The sequence below is a fragment of the Populus alba genome, chromosome 14 (genome assembly GCF_005239225.2).
Source record: "Populus alba chromosome 14, ASM523922v2, whole genome shotgun sequence".
Classification (NCBI taxonomy): domain Eukaryota; kingdom Viridiplantae; phylum Streptophyta; class Magnoliopsida; order Malpighiales; family Salicaceae; genus Populus; species Populus alba.
The window spans coordinates 20996474-21017202 of NC_133297.1; the positions used below are offsets into that span (position 1 = coordinate 20996474).

At 33.5% G+C, this 20729-nt stretch overlaps 1 protein-coding gene across 1 annotated transcript; it reads right to left on the reverse strand.

The window, feature by feature from the left end:
• Positions 1-6458: 6458 nt before the first annotated feature.
• Positions 6459-20471, reverse strand: LOC118039661 (glutathione gamma-glutamylcysteinyltransferase 1). Its single transcript, XM_035046429.2, has 8 exons — positions 20158-20471; positions 19753-19909; positions 18681-18919; positions 18212-18375; positions 17668-17719; positions 16394-16621; positions 15769-16278; positions 6459-15287 (listed from the first exon to the last, which is right to left on the reverse strand). Exons 1-8 carry the CDS (start codon positions 20230-20232, stop codon positions 15201-15203), a joined length of 1512 nt encoding a protein of 503 aa, XP_034902320.1. The 5' UTR covers positions 20233-20471; the 3' UTR covers positions 6459-15200.
• Positions 20472-20729: the final 258 nt, after the last annotated feature.

Consider the following 20729-nt stretch of genomic DNA (forward strand, 5'->3'; position numbering starts at 1 on the left):
TGAATTTACTTCCATATTCAGTCTTTCAATGTATCAATCTAGGTGAGTTAAAACCAACTTCTGTAACTCTTTTACTTATCGATAGATCTATAAAAGTGCCTAGAGAAATAGTTGAAGATATGTTAGTACAAGTCGATAAATTCATTTATCCTGTGGATTTTATTGTGTTGGATACACAACCTGTTGAAGCATGTAATTTATTTCCTGTTATTTTAGGACATCCGTTTCTTACAACTTCTAATGTATTGATTAATTGAAGCTATCATTTGAAAACATGACATTGGAGATGAATATTTTCAAAATTTGCAAGCAACCTTGAGATGATAATGATTTACAAGAAGATTTTATTGAAGAATTAGTTTATGATCAATTTGAATCTACCTTGAGTAAAATTGAGTTTGATGAATCTGAAGAATTGCAAATGATTTATTCTTAGGAAGAAATTGAGGACAAGAAAGACACCAAAAATATTGATACGGATCATTTGTCAATATTGACAATAGATTCGACATTTGACATCACACAATCGATGATTATTTTCCTAACGAATCCTTACTTTCTCTTAGTTCAATGCCTTGGTTTGCAAGCTTACTTTGATAATTTTCCTAATGAAAATGAATTCATTGGTTTGAATGATCCTGTAGATAAAGGTTGATTATTTTGTTTTTCTCACATTGTTTTTGTGTTTCTTTTTGGTGTGGCTCTTGTTTTGCTAGTCTTTCTCACCCTGGTCAAATGGCGGATAACAATACTTCGTGACTCTTAAGTCGGTTCTTCTAGTTTCCCATGATAATTAATATCTGTGTATATATTTGTTCAATTTCTTATTCCTTCTCTTTGCATCTCTTTTCCGCTTCTCATCTAAAAAATGGACACCACTCTTGAAAATGCGATAAAAAAAAATTTACCGAGCTAGGTTTGCAAGATTGAGGTTGTTAATGAATCATGAAATTCCTGAAGATATTTGCTGGATGATTGAAGAAAAGGTCTGATTATCAGATGAGTCTTCTAATTCTTTTATTTCATACATGTTTGGGATAGGTAAAAGCACTTTTGCAAAGAAACGTCATGCAAAAAAACTAAAAGTTTGTCATTGATATGCCAGATGGACTTCTAATGCACAATGTCATTCTTTAGGAATGGTATCCATAAACCGTGAAGATAAAATACAATTCATTAATGATGGCCTGAGTAAGGAGTCTTTAGATAATCTTATATTAACTCTTGAGATGCATCTTAGTGGAGATGTACATTATGCAATTCATGATTTATGGCCCCATTTTAATAAAGAACATGATTGACTTAGTCTTGGGAATCTGACTATAAAAAATCATGTTTGCTAGTTTTTTAAAAAACTAGATGAGAAGCCTATCCTCGACCCATAGAGGGCGTTTAAGCTGTTCTTGGACATAAAACCAATGGAAGATGTGAGCTACAATCACAACTTTGATTTGAGTCTTAGTTTGTAAAAAGTTATGTCTTTTGATTTTATTAATAGCATAATATTTTTCTGTATTGTTATATCTTATATTTGTTTAAATGTGTTTCAGGATTGTCAGTGTTCGCTGCTTCAGGTGATGACTTTTATACTCCATCTTTCTACCTAAGGACATTGAGGACAATGTCTCATTTTGGTTGGGGGGAAAGGGTAGTAATTGACATTAAAAAAAAAAATAACCAACTAACTGCTTTTGTTTTTAATAAAACCATTTGACAAAACTTTTATTAGGATGGCAGAGTAAGAAGGAATTTTATTGACTCTTAAGACACATTTTAGTAAATATTCTTATTAAGGTCTATCAAAATACTTCTTGAAATATTTAGGTTTACAAACTCTCGCATTGTTATCACTTGATTCTGCTCATATACTCATTTAACAAGTATTTTTAAACCTTTATTTTCCTACACACACATTAACATATGATTGTGGGTTGCACATTGGATTATTACATTATTTATGTTTTTTTGTTAAAGGTAACAATTAAGGGAAATGGATAGTATATAATTTGCAAAAAAAAAAAAAAAAAAATTGATGATAATAAAAACGTAGATAAATATTGTTTCGTAGCCTCCCTAACTTAAGCAATTAAGCCCGAATGGGTGTTTTAACACCTAATACCCTAAAGTCAACAGACTTGGGAGCTATTGGCCCAACGCCTGTTACATGGGTTAAGGAGAAAAGTTTAAGGGAATCAAACATTGCACTATCTACATATCAATATCTGCAACCCGAGTTACCAAGCTTGTAGAGGTGTCTCAACCCATAATGCCCTAAGATCAACTAGTCTAGAGTCATTAGCCGAAAGCTCGTTACATGGGTTAAAGAAGCATTGTGTTTTAAGTTATATGTATATATATATTAAAAAAAATAATAATAATCTCAACCCAAGGAAGTTAACCTTAAACATTAGAACAAAATATTGTTTTCTTCTAATAAAAGCCCCATCATCTATGTTTTCATACATTAAGCACATAAAAAGGAAGGTTTATTAATATTTTGTTTAAAAGGTATTGAGCAGATATATATAAATTTAATGAGAGTTTGTTTATCTAAATAGATTAATGGAAGTTGAATTATGAATGCCTTGTTTTGTGGAATTTACAAATTGTTTTTCTATTTTAACGTTTTGATTACTACAGACTAGTAATAAGCTAGTTAGGGGGTGATTAGTACTTAAAAGTGTATTTTTATCAAGGTTTTATATCATCATTTTGCACTTGAAGTATCAATAACACCTTAACGAAAGCAAGTTTTATAATAACAAGTATACTATAAGATACCTTTAATTTATAGTAAATCTTCATCTTAAATGTATGCCTATCACATAAATCAAGACATCACTTGAAACAACGAACACTAACAATCCTGAAACACACTTAAATAAATATAGGAAATAACAAAACAAAATAATATGTTATTAATAAAACCAAAAGACACAAGGTTTCACAAACGAAGGCTCAAATCCAATCTAAGTTTTTTATGGCTTTCCGTAGTTGACCACTTTATGCAACTCATGAAGGGATCATTTATAGGGATGAAAGATTGTAGTTGGTCAATCAATTATTCAGTAGTAACAGCAGAGATTATGATTTGTCATGCCAAAGATATTAGAAACTCCTGTTCCACAGCATGATTAAGAAAAGATAACAACTTATCAGAAAAACCATTAACATTTAACAAACCTATGGGTTTATGGTGAATGTGTAGTTGGGCCCAAGATGAAATATAAAAGATCTCTTCTAATATGCCCAGACCACCTGGTAAGGCAATGAAGGCATCAACGTGTTTAAACATTGTATTCATTCGATCAAATATTGTGGAGACCTGTAATTCTTCTCCAATTATTTTTCCAATGATGTCCCCTTGTGCTAAAGCTTTGGGGACGACCCCCAAAACTTGACTACCTCCTAAAAATGCAACTATTGACACACCCTTCATTAACCCAAGGCTGCCTCCTCCATACATTAAATGAATCTTTCTCTCAGCTAGTACCTGACCAAGATAATTTGCTGATTCAAAAAACTCGTTTTCTTTCTAGTATCATCACGGTTTACAGATATCATTCTTAAAGAAAGACATGTTTCATTACAAGTTCATCTGACAAATTTGTGACAGACTTTCAGTCGTTTTGCACGATGTTTCTTCACAAAAGTGCTTTTACTTGTTCCAGGCATGTATGAAATGAAAGAATTGGAGGACTCACTTGATAATCGAACCTTTGCTTCAATCAACCAGCGAATATCTTCAGGAATTTCATGATTCATTAACAACCTCAATCTTTCCCACTTAGCATGGTAAATTTTTGTAATCGCATTTGGAGGCAAAACGGGAAAATACTTTTTTAATTTTTCAAGAGTGGTGTCTATTTTCAAATGGGAATTGGAGACAAGATGCAAAGAAAGGAGAAAGAGCAAAGAATTGCACAAATATATACACATATATCAATTATCATGAGAAATTGAAAGAACAGACTTAAGAGTCATGGAGTACCGTTATTCGCCATTTGATTGGGGTGAGAGACTAGCAAAACAAAAGTCAAACAAAAAATAAACATAAAAACAATGTGAGAAAATGAATCAATCTTTATATACAAGATCACCCAATTCAATAGAGTCATTTTCAACTGAAAAGTTGTCAAAATAAACTTTCAAACGATGTCCATTTACCTTGAAAAAATTACCATTCTTTGGATTCTTGATATCATAGGCCCCATATGGATACACATGTTTCACAATAAAAGGACCGCTCCATTTTGATCTTAGTTTTCCAGGAAATAAATGGAGTCGAAAATTATAAAGTAAGACTTTTTGACCAACATTAAATGTTTTTCTCAGTATTTTCTTGTCATGAAACTCTTTGATTCTTGCTTTATGAATTCTTGAATTTTTATATGCATCATTTCTTATTTCCTCAAGCTTATTTATTTGTAATGTTTGCAACTTACTAGCATCATCAATGTTTGAATTGAAAGTTTTAATAGCCCAATAAGCTTTATGTTCAAGTTCCACAGGCAAGTGACAAAGTTTTCCATATACTAGTTTATAAACAGTTCGATAAGCCCAAAGTGCATCATTAAATCTTAAAGACTAGTCTTTCCTATTATGGTTCACTGTTTTCTTCAAGATCTATTTGATCTCCCTATTAGTAAGTTCTACTTGTCCACTTGTTTGAGGGTGATAAGGGGTGACAACTTTGTATGTGATTCCATATTTCTTCATTAAAGACTCAAATGACTTGTTGCAGAAATGTGTTCCACCATCACTTATCATGGCTCGAGGGATTCCAAGTCAACTTAAAATATTTTCTTTCAAAAACATTATCACTGTTTTGTGATCATTGTTTTGACTTGGAATTGCCTCTATCCATTTTGAAACATAATCTACTACGACTAATATGTACAAGAAGCCAAATGATGGAGGAAATGGACCCATGAAATCTATACCCAACATACCTTAGAATGACAAATTTAATGACACTACTTACCTCATTGTTAGGAATGCATCTTCGAAATATTTAATCAGGAAAATACTTGAATAAATAATGGTCATCCCAATAAAAATTCTTCACTTTGTTCAAGAACTTTCTTTTGTCTTGGGTACTCCAATGAGCTGGCAAATGTCCTAAAACAAGAAAATTAACAATATTAGCAAACCAAGGCATTATAGAGACAAAAAATAAAGATTCATCAGGAAAGTAGTCATTGATTGGTGTGATGTCAGATCTTGAATCTGTTGTCAATCTTGATAAATGATCCGCGACAATATTTTTGGTGCCTTTCTTGTCTTTGATTGTGATATCAAATTCTTGAAATAACAAAATCCAAAATCCTTATCGTACCAATCTAGCCTTAGAATCCTTTTTCAAAAGAAGATATTTTAAAGCTGCATAATCACTAAAAACAACAACAGGTGAGCCAACAAGATAAGATCTGAACTTGTCACATGCAAATACTACTACAAGTAATTCCTTTTCAATGATAATGTAATTCATTTAAGCACTATTTAAAGTTTTACTTGCATAGTAAATCACATAAGGTTTCTTATCTTTTCTTTGTCCTAAGACAACACCTGCGATATAATCACTAGCGCTACACATTATTTGTCATTAATAGCTCATTATATGATCATGTTAAAAATTTATAATGAACTATTAATTAGTATAAACTCTTTTTATTACTCAACTAGAAACCACATACAAAGGAGGTTCCAATCGGATGATTTGTCATTAATAGCTCATTATAAATTGTTAACATGATCATATTAATTATCTTATTTAAGTAACACCAAACTTTTAAATATTATCAGGAATTCATGATGCTAACTTGTTTGTATAACCTACACCTGTGATATGAAAGGAACTTTATTTGTTGTTAACATAAGTTAGCATCATGAATTCCTAACAATATTTAAATGTTTGGTGTTAGATAATTAATATGATCATGTTAAAAATTTATAATGAACTATTAAGCATAAATCATCTGATTGGAACCTTCTTTGTGTGTGGTTTCCAGTTAATTAATAAAAAAAGTTTATAATATACTTATTTTTTTTTATATCAAATGTAAGAAATATATAGATAAAAAACAAGCCAGAAGACCAGGGAAGTACAAAATATTTACAGAAAACCATATCCCAAAGACTAGGGAACATGCTCCCTAAAAAAAAATACAAAGCAAGCATATCTTGTAAAACAAGAATACAAATCTGAGAGGAGGGTACAGGGGAACAGACTCCCCAGGACAAGCACCCCAAAAGCAAATCAAGGGAACATACTCCCTTATACAAATAGAAGCAGAAACCAAACTAGATAAAAGAACCTGGTGAACCCATAGTAGAGAACAAATCAGAATTCAGAGTAGTAAAATAAGCAACCTAGAAGCCAATCAACAACAATGTAAACCTGCAATCATATCAGAATTGACTAGCAAAAAGAAATAGGAGAAGAGGGTAAACCACACTAGAGGAATAACAACTCCAGCAACAAAACAACTGCAACAAGATAGCAATCAACATCGAGTTTCAATACAACTAGCTACACCGAGGACAACAAATAATAAACATCAGATCCCAATAACTTGGGGATAATAGAAGCCAGAGGACTGGGCATCTCAGAAACATAAACAACAAAGAGAAAAGGGCAAGTGGCAATACAACTAAACAACAAGAACAATAGCCAGCAAGGATCTCTAGCTGACCAAGAACCAGCAACAGTGTTAGTCATTTATTGATGACTAACTGACTTCTGGCGGTTTTTCCTGTGACTCTTTCTCAGAGGGAGACCATGACTAGGGGGCAAGCCTTTGCTTCGCGTCAGGTAGTTGCGCTAAGTAATAGGTATGCTAATGCCATTTGAGTCCAATCCTGAAAAATCATCAGAAAGAGTGATAATATTGTCATCCATAGAGTGCAGTGCTTGCTAGGATTGGAAAGGTGCCTTAGAGGCCATCTCAACAGGATCAGAATGCACTGCAAGGATTGATTCAGCAGCCTAGAGTGCAGGACCTTGTTGGGGAGATTTTAGCCTTTTTCCCCTCTTAATACTAGTCGAACTCCCAAAAACAACCCCTACAAGTTGTGGTATATGGTTTCCTAAAGGTTTGGGACCAGTCTCTACTGGAGGGGAGGTAACCAGGGAGTCAGGTGTATCTTTTAGCATCCCGGATGTAGATACATCCTTGGTGCTAGGAGTTTCTAGCATGTATTCCTGGTATGACCAGCTACACAACAAATAGAACAGAACTGAGGTTTATATTAATAAACAATTTTTTGCTTTATAAGAGTGCCATCAAGCATAGAAATATTGAGAGCACGGGGTAATTTTGCAGATAAATTTACTTCTATCATAACTCGAGCAAATGATACCTGAGACATGGATAGAGTAAGATCATCAAATCTAATATATTTTCCAATAACATTGCTGATTTTAGACAGACAGTCTTGGGACCAACATTCCAGTGGAAGGTTGGGAAGCAGAAACCAAACTGGAACAAAAGACATATCATGTTCGGCTTAATGACTAGTGGTTTCCCTTGGAGAGAGTAAGGACCTCTATGTAACACTCTACTCATGTCTGCAGCAGTGGAGAAACAGAAGACAAGCCAGCTAGAGTCATGTAGGTGCAAGGTAACACTGCACTTCCAATGAATTTGCCAATGATAGTGTATCCCGGGGTTTTACCAATGGAGTAGCCAATTAAACATGATTTCCATATGTCTATATGTTCACCAAAATCCTTAAAGAGCACACATCAGAATTTGAAATTGAACATACCGTAGTACAAATGTGTTCCGAAATAGCAATGGGCATTACAGAAACCCTAGAGCAATTTGCTTCATTAAAAGATAAAACAATACCTATATGAGGTGAGGCAGATGTGGGTAGGACTTGCCCAGAAACAACATGAGGGTTATTATCTGGAGATTTCCCATGAGGATCGCCGACTAGCAACGGTTGAGGAAGGAACGAAGTTGGTTGGGAATCGACCACAACCAGCTCCTGATGAGCAATTTGATTATGTCCTTCAATAGACTTATAACAGGCATCTTGTTTTTGTCTAGTGACCCCAACCATAGAAGAGGAATTAAAGACATCCATGGTCCCAGAATCTAGGGTTTCAGAAGGTACCTTATAAGCTGGCATATGGGATTGACAACCCTTATGTTTAGAGTCCCCGGGAGGAAGGGAGGAATCGAGGGTTGTTGTTGGGGGAGGTCTGTGAGGCAGAACCAGCCTCTTCCGATGGAGGATCATGAAGCCGCAACATCTTCTTCTTGGATTTACCCATAAGTCAGGTTGATAAACAAAGACTAGCAAAAACCAAAAAAAAATTCAAACACTGCGCTAGACAACCCGCTATTCATAGGGTCGACGTTGAAGGGGAGTCTAGGGCTGTGAACCAAAAAAGAGTTATGTGGAGGGTAGGGAGTAAGAGCTGAGATGTTGTACAATGAGTGAACCAAAGGTTTGCAATAGATCGCAGCCTTTCTCTCACTACAAGGCAAAGCTTCTCTCTCTTGACCCGACCGACTGACTGAGAGCTCTTTTTTATACTATATTTATTTCTAATAGTATTAGTGGATCCTCTAACCTAGACATTTGTTTTTATCATTATTGAATCCTCACATTAATCTTATATCTCAAAGTCATCTTTAACTTATTATTATTATTATTATTATTATTATTATTATTATTATTATTATTATATAGTTAACCTTCATGTGGTTTGACCCCAGTATTGTCAAGTTATTAATTACTTCGACACTCCTACACTTGGGAGAATACATCAATCTTTTGGTCTTGTCAATTTCTCATCCATAAAACAAGTGATAAATATTGTGTCAAAATCATCTTCTAATGAAGAAATATGGAATCCCTCGAGCCATGATAAGTGATGGTGGAACATATTTCTGCAACAAGTCATTTGAGTCTTTAATGAAGAAATATGTAATCCCATACAAAGTTGCCACCTCTTATCACCCTCAAACAAGTGGACAAGTAAAACTTACTAATAGAGAGATCAAACAGATCTTGAAGAAAACAGTGAACCTTAATAGGAAAGACTGATCTTTAAGACTTAATGATGCACTTTGGGCTTATCGAACTGCTTATAAAACATCATTAGGTATGTCACCTTATAGACTAGTCTATGGAAAACCTTGTCACTTGCCATGGAACTTGAACATAAAGCTTATTGGGCTATTAAAGCTTTCAATTCAAACCTTGATGATGCTAGTCAGCTGTGAAAAATTACAAATAAATGAGCATGAGGAAATAAGAAATGATGCTTATGAAAACTCAAGAATTCATAAAGCAAGAATCAAAGAGTTTCATGACAAGAAAATACTGAGAAAAACATTCAATGTTGGTCAAAAAGTCTTGCTTTATAATTCTTGACTCCATTTATTTCCTGGAAAACTAAGATCAAGATGGAGCAGTCCTTTTATTGTGAAACATGTGTATCCATATGGGGCCTATGATATCAAGAATCCAAAGAATGGTAATTTTTTCAAGGTAAATGGACATCGTTTGAAAGTTAAAAATGACTCTATTCAATTGGGTGATCTTGTATATAAAGATTGATTCATTTTCTCACATTGTTTTTATGTTTATTTTTTGTTTGACTTTTGTTTTGCTAGTCTCTCACCCTGATCAAATGGCGGATAACAGTACTCCATGACTCTTAAGTCGATTCTTTCAGTTTCCCATGATAACTGATATCTGTGTATATATTTGTGCAATTCTTTGCTCTTTCTCCTTTCTTTGCATCTTGTCTCCAATTCCCATTTGAAAATGGACACCACTCTTGAAAAATTGAAAAAATATTTTCCCGTTTTGCCTCCAAATGCGATTACAAAAATTTACCATGCTAAATGGGAAAGATTGAGGTTGTTAATGAATCATGAAATTCCTGAAGATATTCGCTGGTTGATTGAAGCAAAGGTTCGATTATCAAGTGATGCCTCTAATTCTTTCATTTCATACATGCCTGGAACAAGTAAAAGCACTTTTGTGAAGAAACGTCATGCAAAACGATTGAAAGTCTGTCACATATGTGTCAGATGGACTTGTAATGAAACATGTCGTTCTTTAGGAATGGTATCTGTAAACTGTGATGATAAAATACAATTAATTAAGGATGGCTTGAGTAAGGGGTCTTTAGATAATCTTCTATTGACTCTTGAGACGCACCCTAGTGGAGATGTGCATCGTGCAATTCATGATTTATGACCACAATTCCATAAAGAACATGCTCAACATAGTCTTGGAAATCTGACTAAAAAAGACCGTAATTGCCAGTTTTTAAGAAATCTGGATGGGAAGCCTATCCCTAACCTATAGAGGGCATTTAAGTCGTTCTTGGACATAAAACTAAGGGAAGATGTGAGCCACTACCTGTACATATACATGCTTTTTCAAAATAAATAAACAAATCAATCAATAAAGAAAGATAGAGAGTGAGACTCCAGCTAGCTTACATATGGGTGATATGATTGCATTTTCATCTGTAAAATCTTATCTTCCTTCCCTTCATTTCTACTCAATCCATATATTCAATAGATATAAAAGTGTGTAGAAATAGCAAGTTCCTCAAGTCATCACATAAGAAATATTTGTGTTTTCGGTCGATCCAATCCTAGAAAGGAAATAGAGTTTTAGAATCAACAAATCATCTTAGTTAGGTACTAGCTAAGAGAAAGATTCATTTAGTGTATGGGGGAGGCATTCTTGGGTTAATAGGGGGTGTATCAATAGTTGCATTTTTATGAGGCAGTTAAGATTTAGGGGTCCTCTCTAAAGCTTTAGCAAAAGGGGACATAATTGGAAAAACAATTGGAGAATAACTACTGGTCTTTGCAATGTTTGATTGAATGAATGCAATGTTTAACCATGTTGATGCCTTCATTGTCTTACCATGTGATCTGGGCACATTGGAAGAGATTTCTCATAATTTCTCTTGGGCCCAACTACACATTCACCATAAACTCATAGGTCTGTTAAATGTTAATTTTTTTATGATAATTTGTTGTCTTTTCTTGATCATGTTTTGAAACAGAAATTCCTAACATATTTGGCACGACAAATCATAATCTCTGCTGCTACTACTGAGCAATTGATTGATCAAGTACAATCTTTCATCCATGTAATTGATCCCTCCATGATTTGCATAAATTGGTCAACTATGGAAATACATAAAAATCTTAGATTGGATTTGAGCCTTTGTTTGTGAAACTTTGTGTCTTTTGGTTTTATTAATAACATATTATTTTGTTTTGTTATTTCTTATATTTGTTTAAGTGTGTTTCAGGCTTGTCAGTGTTCGTTGTTTTAAGTGATGTCTTCTATGTCATATTATCTTTCTACCCTAGGACATTAAGGACAATGTCTTGTTTTGGTTGACAGGAAAGGGTAGTAGTTGATATTAAAAAAAAAAAATTAACTGTGTTTTCTATTTCATAAAACATTTGCAAAACTGTTGTTACTAAGATGATAGAGTAAAGGAGTTCTTTTGTTAAAGTGACTCTTGAGATGCATCTTAGTAAACATTCTTAACAAGGTCTATCAAAATACTTCTTGAAATATTCAGGTTTACAAACTCTTGCAAATATAGGCAATGAAGCTTGTTTTAGTTTACATGACACTAACAAATTGTTTGTTTTAAGTTTGTTAATTATTAGTTAATGAAAAGTTATTTAAATTATGTATGAATTTTTATTTGAAGCATGTATTTTAAGGTGCTTGAACTATGTATGAATTTTTATTTGAAGTATGAATTTTTTTGTAATGTATTTTAAAATTCCTTATTATTTTACGATCCGAGTTTGTTTTGCAATTTCCGTGCCATGTTAAAATCGTGATTTTAACAACCTTGGTTGTAATAAATGAAAGAAAGAGCTTTAAAATATAAGAACAAAAGTGTTTGTTCTTGTTTGGTATGATAAATTCTCTAAGAATCAAAATATGAATGCTTGGAGAAGAGAAATTGTGAACCCTTTACTTGGGTGGTTTGAAGAGTATTTATGATCCATGAACTTTGTAGTTTTGATGGAGTAGAGGGGCTAGAGTATTATTTTCTTCTGATGGCATTAATGAGGGATAAAAATCTAATACACATCATTAATGAGGGACAAATATCTCTTACACATCATTAATGATGATAGAAATATTGTAAGCCCTTGAGAGACCTTTTATACATCTATAAATGTAGATAGATGATTATTCCAGACATGAATAGTTCTTGTTAAAAGTTTTAAGAATGAATAAACAAAGCCTTATGACCTTAACATGGTTTTATAATAACCTTTATACCAGTTGGGCTTGGCACATAACCTAGCCTAAAGGAAATGGGTCTAGCTGCTTGCGAGACCTATGTTCGCTTGGATTCAACATGTGGTTGAAACCAATATTGTTAGGTCTAGCATCTTGCTAGAACCATATTTGCTTGGGCTCAATACGTAGCCGAACCTAAGTATATTAAGTCTGGTAACTTGCCAGACTCATGTTTGCTTGGAGTCAGCATATGGCTAAAACCAATGGCATTAGGTCGGGTAATTTGTCAAATCCATGTTTGTTTAGGCTCAGCACGTGATTAAAACCAATGGCATTGGGCTTTTTTAGGCTTAGCACGTGGGCAACAAAAGTATGTTGGGTAGAGTAGCTAGACTCACGCTTACTTAAGCTTCGCATGTGGCCAGACCCAAGTATGTTAGGCCTGACAGCTCATTAGACTCATGTTCGCTTAGAGTTAGCATGTGGCTAAAACCAATGGCGTTGGGTTTGACAGCTCGCCAGACCCACTTGTATATGGGTTACCACCCTATTACTAGACCTTTTTTGACAAGGTTTTAGGTTTTTCACAAAGGGTAAAAAATATTGATTCATCACTAAGAAAATTGATGTTTAGTTGGATTGAAAAGAGCTTGGAATTTGTCAGTTCTGGAAAGAAATAAAAATTACGATGAAGATTTTTTTGACTTCTTATCCACTTATTCTCATTTGAAAAATATTAGCAAACATTGACAAAAGGATTCAATTATGGGATAAAATTAAGTTACAGATTAGAGACAAAATTGAGATTTCCTACACCAAAAAAATACATAAGATGCAACTTTTCCTAGTAGTGTTAAAAACATTTAGATAATATGGAAATAACATATGATAGTAGATAAAAGAAAATAAAAAATGTATCACGGGTCAAGTGGCAGGTTGAGATTTCTAAAACCTGGTCAACTCGATCTAACCCATTGCCCTATACTTATTTTGTCTCTATATTTGATGGTTTATGAAGTGATCATTTATTTTTATTTTATTTAAAAATATATCGACTCTAAAACTCTTATTAGTGGGATTTCTATTAGATTTATTTAACGGTAAAAAAATAGCTTATTTCTTTGCTAGATGAGAGGGAAAGATAACCAGTACTTAATGGTTGTGTAAGATATGGAAAGATAGACCTAATATTGAGTGTAATGACACTTAGAATTTATGTTGTAGGTCCATCTCTAAATACGGATCCAAAAAATTAACAATATAAATCAAACACATAAATATTTGTAATATTCTTGTAAAAAATTAGCTCAATCTAATATATCCAACTTGCTTAAATCTAAAATTATTATATAAATCTAATTTATAATTTATAAAATATTAAAAATTGAGATAAATATAATTATAGAAGAAAACTCCTTCAACTTTAGTTTTTTCAATGGCTCTTGATTTGACCGAACGGTTGTGGATTAGTGGCAGCCATCAAAGCCCAACATTCCAAGTCTACTGAGCCTTCTGTTGAACCCAAAATTAAAGAAAAGAAAAAAGAGACTGAATAGAATAAAACCACCATTGCTCTTCCTGATTTGTTTGTGACAAATGGTTCATACACACTTCGCATACATCAATCACTATGCACAAGGCAAGATTTGCGGAACGCCATTGGTATTTTCTTCAATTACCAATGACATCCACAAAAATGCCAGACTAGTTAGAAATGCTGAGTGAAAATTCTCCAAATACTGCTCTAGGGTTCGGAATAGCTGTTGGACCTTTACTTCGTGGTTACGTTTTTCTGCAATAACCTGAAGGTGGTTCCTTTGCATGTAAAAGTAGTGAAACTTTCAAATCTTTACCAAGTTTGTCTCTAAATTATTTTTAAAAACTTTTCATATATTTTTTTTAAATATTTTCACATGTTTGTTTTTCATAAAATATTTTATAAAAACACTAGTTAATTAAAAATATTTTACAATCAACCTTAAAACTTAATTTAATTACTAAAAAAATATCTTCAACTTGTAAAATTTCATAAAATATTTTTCAAATAACAATCCATTTACATCATCATCTAATTATTTCAACCATAACCTCATCCAACCGCAACCACCACCACCTCTTCCACTATTATTTTTACCATCATAATCTCATCTTTACCTCCTTTTCCACCACCATCACTAAAAATTATTTTACAAGAGAAAACATTTTACATGTAAAATAGTTTACACAAAACAAACCACCAAAGGAAACACTTTGGAGAAGATATGATTTTTGAAGAAAATTCAATTTTTGAATGACTTTCTCAAGCTTTAACAAGGAAAAACAACAAATAATCAAGACACTTGAATACTCCTTATTATATTTTTTAATTCATTATATAAATACTATAAAAATATTTTATTTTTTCAATATAAAATTTAAAACCCTTTAGTATATATACTCTATATTCATAAGAAAAAAAAAATTTCAATATGAAATTTAAAGTCTTTTAACATATATATACTCTATGCTTACAAAAAAAAAATTATATTTTTTTTAATATGAAATACAAATCTTTTGAAAAAATCTTTTAAACTGATATTTATAACATGTATAGCCTATGTTCACATGGATTATTTTTTAATTTTTTCAAATGAATTATCAAAACTTCAAATATTTTTTATTTATTTTTCCAGATTAATTCAGGTTGACACGAGTTGACCTGGGTCAACCCATGTAACCTAAGACCAGGCTTCTTAGTTGGGTCAACCTCTGGGAGTCTAATAACTATGCAAACAAGCCTTGCCTAGCATGAGTTTTGGTGTTTGGATGACAAATGCAGCTCCTCTATTAAGTCATTTCAGTCCCTAGGGTTTTTTTGGGTTATAAATCTTCCATGGGTAGGTACATTTTTGGCTAAAAGATAATGACTTTACAGAGAGCATGTAAAGAAAATGCTAGGAAAGAGGTGCGCCAAGATCCTCATCTACCTTATTCTCTTGGCATCTTTTGAGGAGGTGGAGCTGACGCCGTAGATGCAGAACCTGCCATAGCCACATTGGACAATGATATATTAGAAATTAACCCAGAAACAGAAAGATTCAGAAGGCATCAAGCCATTGATGACCATATCACCATCACAATCAAGGTAATAAAATGGAAGTCTGGAACATTCAGCTTTCCCTTTTATATCCATAAATCCAAATCACAACCAGACATGTGGCGAGAAATACAACTCACACACAAAAACCAAAAGGCATGAATGGTGATCAGACTTAGTCTGTTCTCGTGCCACATGATCATTTCTTTAGGATGAACCACAAGTTTTGTCAACCCTAACGGTCATTTGAAAAATAGGGCAACATGCTTCTGCTTTCCAAGTAAACAGACAAAGCAATACCAAGGTTTCAGTATCTACAATTCATAACTTTTCTTACATTTTTTTTGAACAGCTACCACTTACAAGTAAATTACTGATTATGGCAACCGAAGCAAAACAAATAAAAGTAGAAAGACGATGCTTACCTCTTCTTGAAGCAAAATTGGGAGATGTTCAGTTGAAACCAGAGCATATATTTCTTGCAAAAGTTTCTCATCTTTGATACCAGACCATGTGACTGGAGGCAAAGCCAGTAAAAGTGCTGTTAAAACATCATTGCCAGCTGGGTGCATCCCAATGTGACTGCTTGGACCACAGCCACAACAAATCATTTTTGTTTGAGATGAAGGAACCAGCACATCAAGCCCATGCTCACTGATACCATCTACCACTGTCCCAGAAATCAAAGTAATAGGCTTGTCACCATTAGCTTTCAAGCATTTCACACATTTTTCCTTACAGAAATACCCTTCCACAGAAGCAGATTTCCCAGCCAAAATCTCTGCCCCCTGGCAACAGACACTTGCAGCAATATCAGGCAGATCATCTTCTTGATCCAGAGTTGGTACATTTCTGCAACATGAATTTGATGAAGACAAAAATGCCACAACGTGTTTAAAAAGGTCGGTCTCCTGCACCTGTTTCAACACATCTTCCTGCCAAATCAAAAGGTTGGTTTTCAAAATTTTAAGGGCAAGATTTTACAAACTGCAGAAAAACATCCTGCAAGTTTACGAGAAAGAACTGAAAGGAGATGAAACTATACAACACCTTGACAGAAAGCCTTCCTTTCTCCTCTTGGCTTAGACTTTGACCACCATCCTCTTGTCTCCGAATTTCTGCGACCCACTTGATGAAATCCCCAAAACTTGATGGGAGTGATAAGAAAACAACATGGAGAACCTTGTTAATATCTTTTACATCCTCCGACTTTAAGAGAAGAGGAACATCATCCATTAAATACTTTGCAACACCAACCCAACTCTCATGCTTGCAGCTCTGCACAAAGGTTTAAAATTGTTATATAATACAAACAATATAAGTCATCCAAAATTTCAGGCATCTCAGGTCTTTTCCAAAACAATATAAAACTAGATATTCCGAACAATTTAGGCAGGTGTTTGTCTGAGACAAACTTATTCTCGCATTCTACCAATGCCGGGCCATAAGTTTCTGCATAATTGCAGTGAAGCAAAATGGTGAATCAATAACTTGCCTTACACCATTTAAAGCTGAATTGATGGGATTACTTTTAGGAGTGTTTCTGAAATTATATGTGTTAGCCTTCTTGAAATTGTTTTCTTCCTCTTCTTTTCTTTTTTTTTTCTTTTTTTTTTTTCATTTTCTTTTAGATTGTATGATAGGGCATCCAAGTGCACCACCATCAAGCATATAAAGGTTCAACTAAAACACTATATGTTCAATGGTTCTTTTTCTTCTATATCTTAGATGGGAATGAACATTGAATCTAACACACTAAGGCACCCTGTCCAGCATTAACTTCCTCCAACCTTTTAAGAAGATAAATCTAAATTTGTCCCTTTAGCTCCACTCAGGGGTGAAGCACAGCTAATGGCCCTCCCCAAATGTTTTTAAAAAGTTAAATTTAGACCTTATATTTAAGGTTCCTACAATTACACCCCTCCAAAAATTTTCTTATTTAATTTATGACCCCGTTTCGTTTAGTTTAATTACCCCCCCCCCCCAACCCCACCCTTTTTAATAACTGTAGCTCTGCCACACACACCAATATTAGAACAATGAAAGCAAAGTAATTGCCTTCCAAGAAAAAAAATTCACATGGGGATCGTGAGAAAAGAAAATGCAACTAGCTACTTGCAAATATGCTCAAAATACAGCTTAAGAACTCTACTACATAAACATTATACCAAAAATTAAAAGTTACAAATAAATGCAGGGGAGGTTGGAAGGGCAGGCAGAGGGGTCAAACTATAAGGAACTAAATATCCATGGAAGTGCAGTGAGCATGTGTGCAGTAATGCAGTTTACACCATGAATGCCAGCAATTGTAACTATAATCGTACCAGGGTATAAAGCAGTCCTGGCTCTATGTGAGGCCTCGATATTAACATGAACCTGAAACATAGGTAAATAGAGAAATGATGATGTCATACCAATTAAGTATCAAAGAAAAATAGAGAATGGAAAACGCATCAACTTGGAATAGACAACCAACAGAAAAAAGGAAGATTGATAAAATGCAAAAGTAAATTGAAAAGTAAACTATTTGGTTTAGATCACTATTATATCAAGGTAGAGGACATCAGTGGGAATAATTGCCTCAATTTCGAGATCAATGTATGTAGAATGCCTCCAATGAATTTCACCAGCTGATGATATGTTGTCAATTTTAGGATCCAAATTGAAAGTTGGAATTGGATCTATCCAAAAAGTTTGTGGAGCAATGAAAAATTGATCCTGCTGCATAATTACAATATTTAGACATTGTCTTTCCATTTGAAAGCAAATTTGGCTTTTCACTGTATTCAATTCATTGTGATATGCCAATTATCAAATTTAGGTGGCGTGCACCAAGAGTTATAAATGTATCTGAGCAAAAATCCATACCCTCTTCGTTGTGCAGTTGTCTCATCAGTCCTATCCATTGCTTCCCAAAGAAGTGTTAGTGGAACCCAATGAGGAGGATACTTGAACCGCGCAACATCTAAAATCAGTGCCATGTCCCTCCCAGCATGATAGCCACCAATAGGTGAAAAATGACCGGTTCCTGTCTGGAAATTTAAAAAAAAAATAAATAAATAAGTTCCCAAAAACTTCTTGTGCTAAATTAAGTAGGGAGTGCTAAATTTATTACTGGAGGCATATAAGCAACAAAATAATAAATGAACTTATCGATGTTAGTATTCTTTTCCTATTACACACCCAAATAGCAAAAACATCAGAGCCAATGTAGATCCACCCTGTTCTGTCATTAAATCTTTAACGAATGAAGCAAAATGTAACATTGCAAAATTATCTGGATTCATTAGAAAGTAAACAATTATGAAAAAGATTCAATCAACTTAAAGATGAATACCTGTTTAAAAGTTCCTCTATGATAAGACGAGATCAAATGGCAATCATCAGAAGTTGAACATCTCATAATGTGTACACGGAAGTCCTCTATAGTGCTTTGATTTGTTCGATATGCTTCAACTTTAACCCCAGCACAGTGAGCCAAACACACTAGCTTCCCAAATGAGATACCCTTAGCTTTAACTTGTTCTAAAGGTTCACAGCAGTCTAGCATAGATTCATCAAACCACCTCCAAGGTCCTGCCAGTAACAGACCACTTTCTAACACATACTTTGTGGTAACTCAAAAACCGAATCATTTCAGATAGTCCTAACAAGGGCAATGCTAGGGGTACTAAATTGTTTTACTAATTTTTGCTACTAAATGATGTGGCATCTATCACAAGGAAAGAATTTCGTTTATTTTTGCTTATTAGCGTGGTTTTTTAAAAAAAGTTTGTAAAATGACATCCTTTGAAAAAAAATTAGTGAAATAGCAAACTTTGGGCATCTCACGACTGAGAAACGTGACATTCAACCTCATCACTATTCAGAAATGCAACATTTCAAAAACAAATTGTGAACTTGAGTTACACAAATTACAATGAAGAGAGACGAGAGAAGAAAAAATAAATAAATAAAAGACATTCAATTTTTCTTTCTCCTCTCTTCTCATAATAATTTCTACAGCTCATTTCAGAATTTCTTTCAAATGACGTATTTTTAAATAGCAATGAGGTTGAATGTCGTATTCCTCAACTGCGACATGGATAAAATGTGCTATTTTGCCTATTTTTCCATTTTTTTTTTTTTTGGAAAAAAGACATGCTAATTTTTGAAAAAAATCAAGAATCTCAAATCATGGATGAAATATCTTATCACATTTAATGGGAAAATTATTATAATTATAAAATTGATTGGTTGATAAAACACAAATTGCATGATGTCACGTCACTTAGTATTTCAGTTAAGAAATAAAAATTAAGTATCTCTAGCATCATCCGTCCTCGCAAACCACTGGCAATCCTACTAGCCCCAAACTAATCTACAAAAAGACATTGCCGCCACGAGTACAAATCATAAATAAAAATTACCTTTCCATTTCCTCCCAGGGTCAATAGCTAGGGCATTCAGGACCATAGAAAGACTTGCCAAACCACAATACGCAGGCTCCGACTGTGTCTGGAAGTAAGAAATCAACCTATAAAAACCTTCCATCGTTCCATTTTGAATTGCTTCCATAAAAAGTAGCTGCAATCCACAATTTTGCACTAATTAGAAAAACATAAACCATCAAAAAAAAATCAAATCACCACAAAACACAAAAAATAAAACCACACGGATCACACAAAAATCATGCAAATAAAAGCTAGTAAATAAAGTTTATAGTACTTCAAATTTACAAACCTACACGCTATAAAATCTCACCAAAAAATCTAATTTTTCTCTAATTTCTAAACAAAATGAAAAAAGTAGAAAAAACAGCAAGGATTACTTACCTTTCCTTCGGCGGAAGCGAAATCGATTGCAGGAGGAGAAGGGAGGATTCGACGGTACAATCCAGCCATGGCCATTTTTTCACTTTTCTAAAAACTAATTAATAGCAGTAATAAAGTGTGTGTGGTTTATGGAAATCAATTGCTAAATAAAAAGAAAGAAAGAAATCGTTGATTTCGCGCAGTTAATGATGCTTCTTCAATCGAAAAGGAATTTCTTCTCCGTCCAGAGCTGACTTTATTGATTCGCCGTTAATGAATGGCCTCGCCGTATCTGTTTCCACGGCTTTGCGTGGTTTTTAAGAAAATAAGATGTTTTTTAAAATAATATAATATTAAATTAATCATGATTAATATTGATCAATGAACTAATTAATTTAGTATATAGTAGATTTAAAGAAATAGCCAAAATTAATTGATTAATATATATAATGACATTGACACTTGGAGTTATACTCTGTTTAACTCTATTAATCCAACATATTATCTTGGAAAATAAGATAAAAATTTGATCATAAAATAAGCGGGATTCCCCTATTTCTCTTATTACCTGATAAATTAAAAGTTTTGGGGAA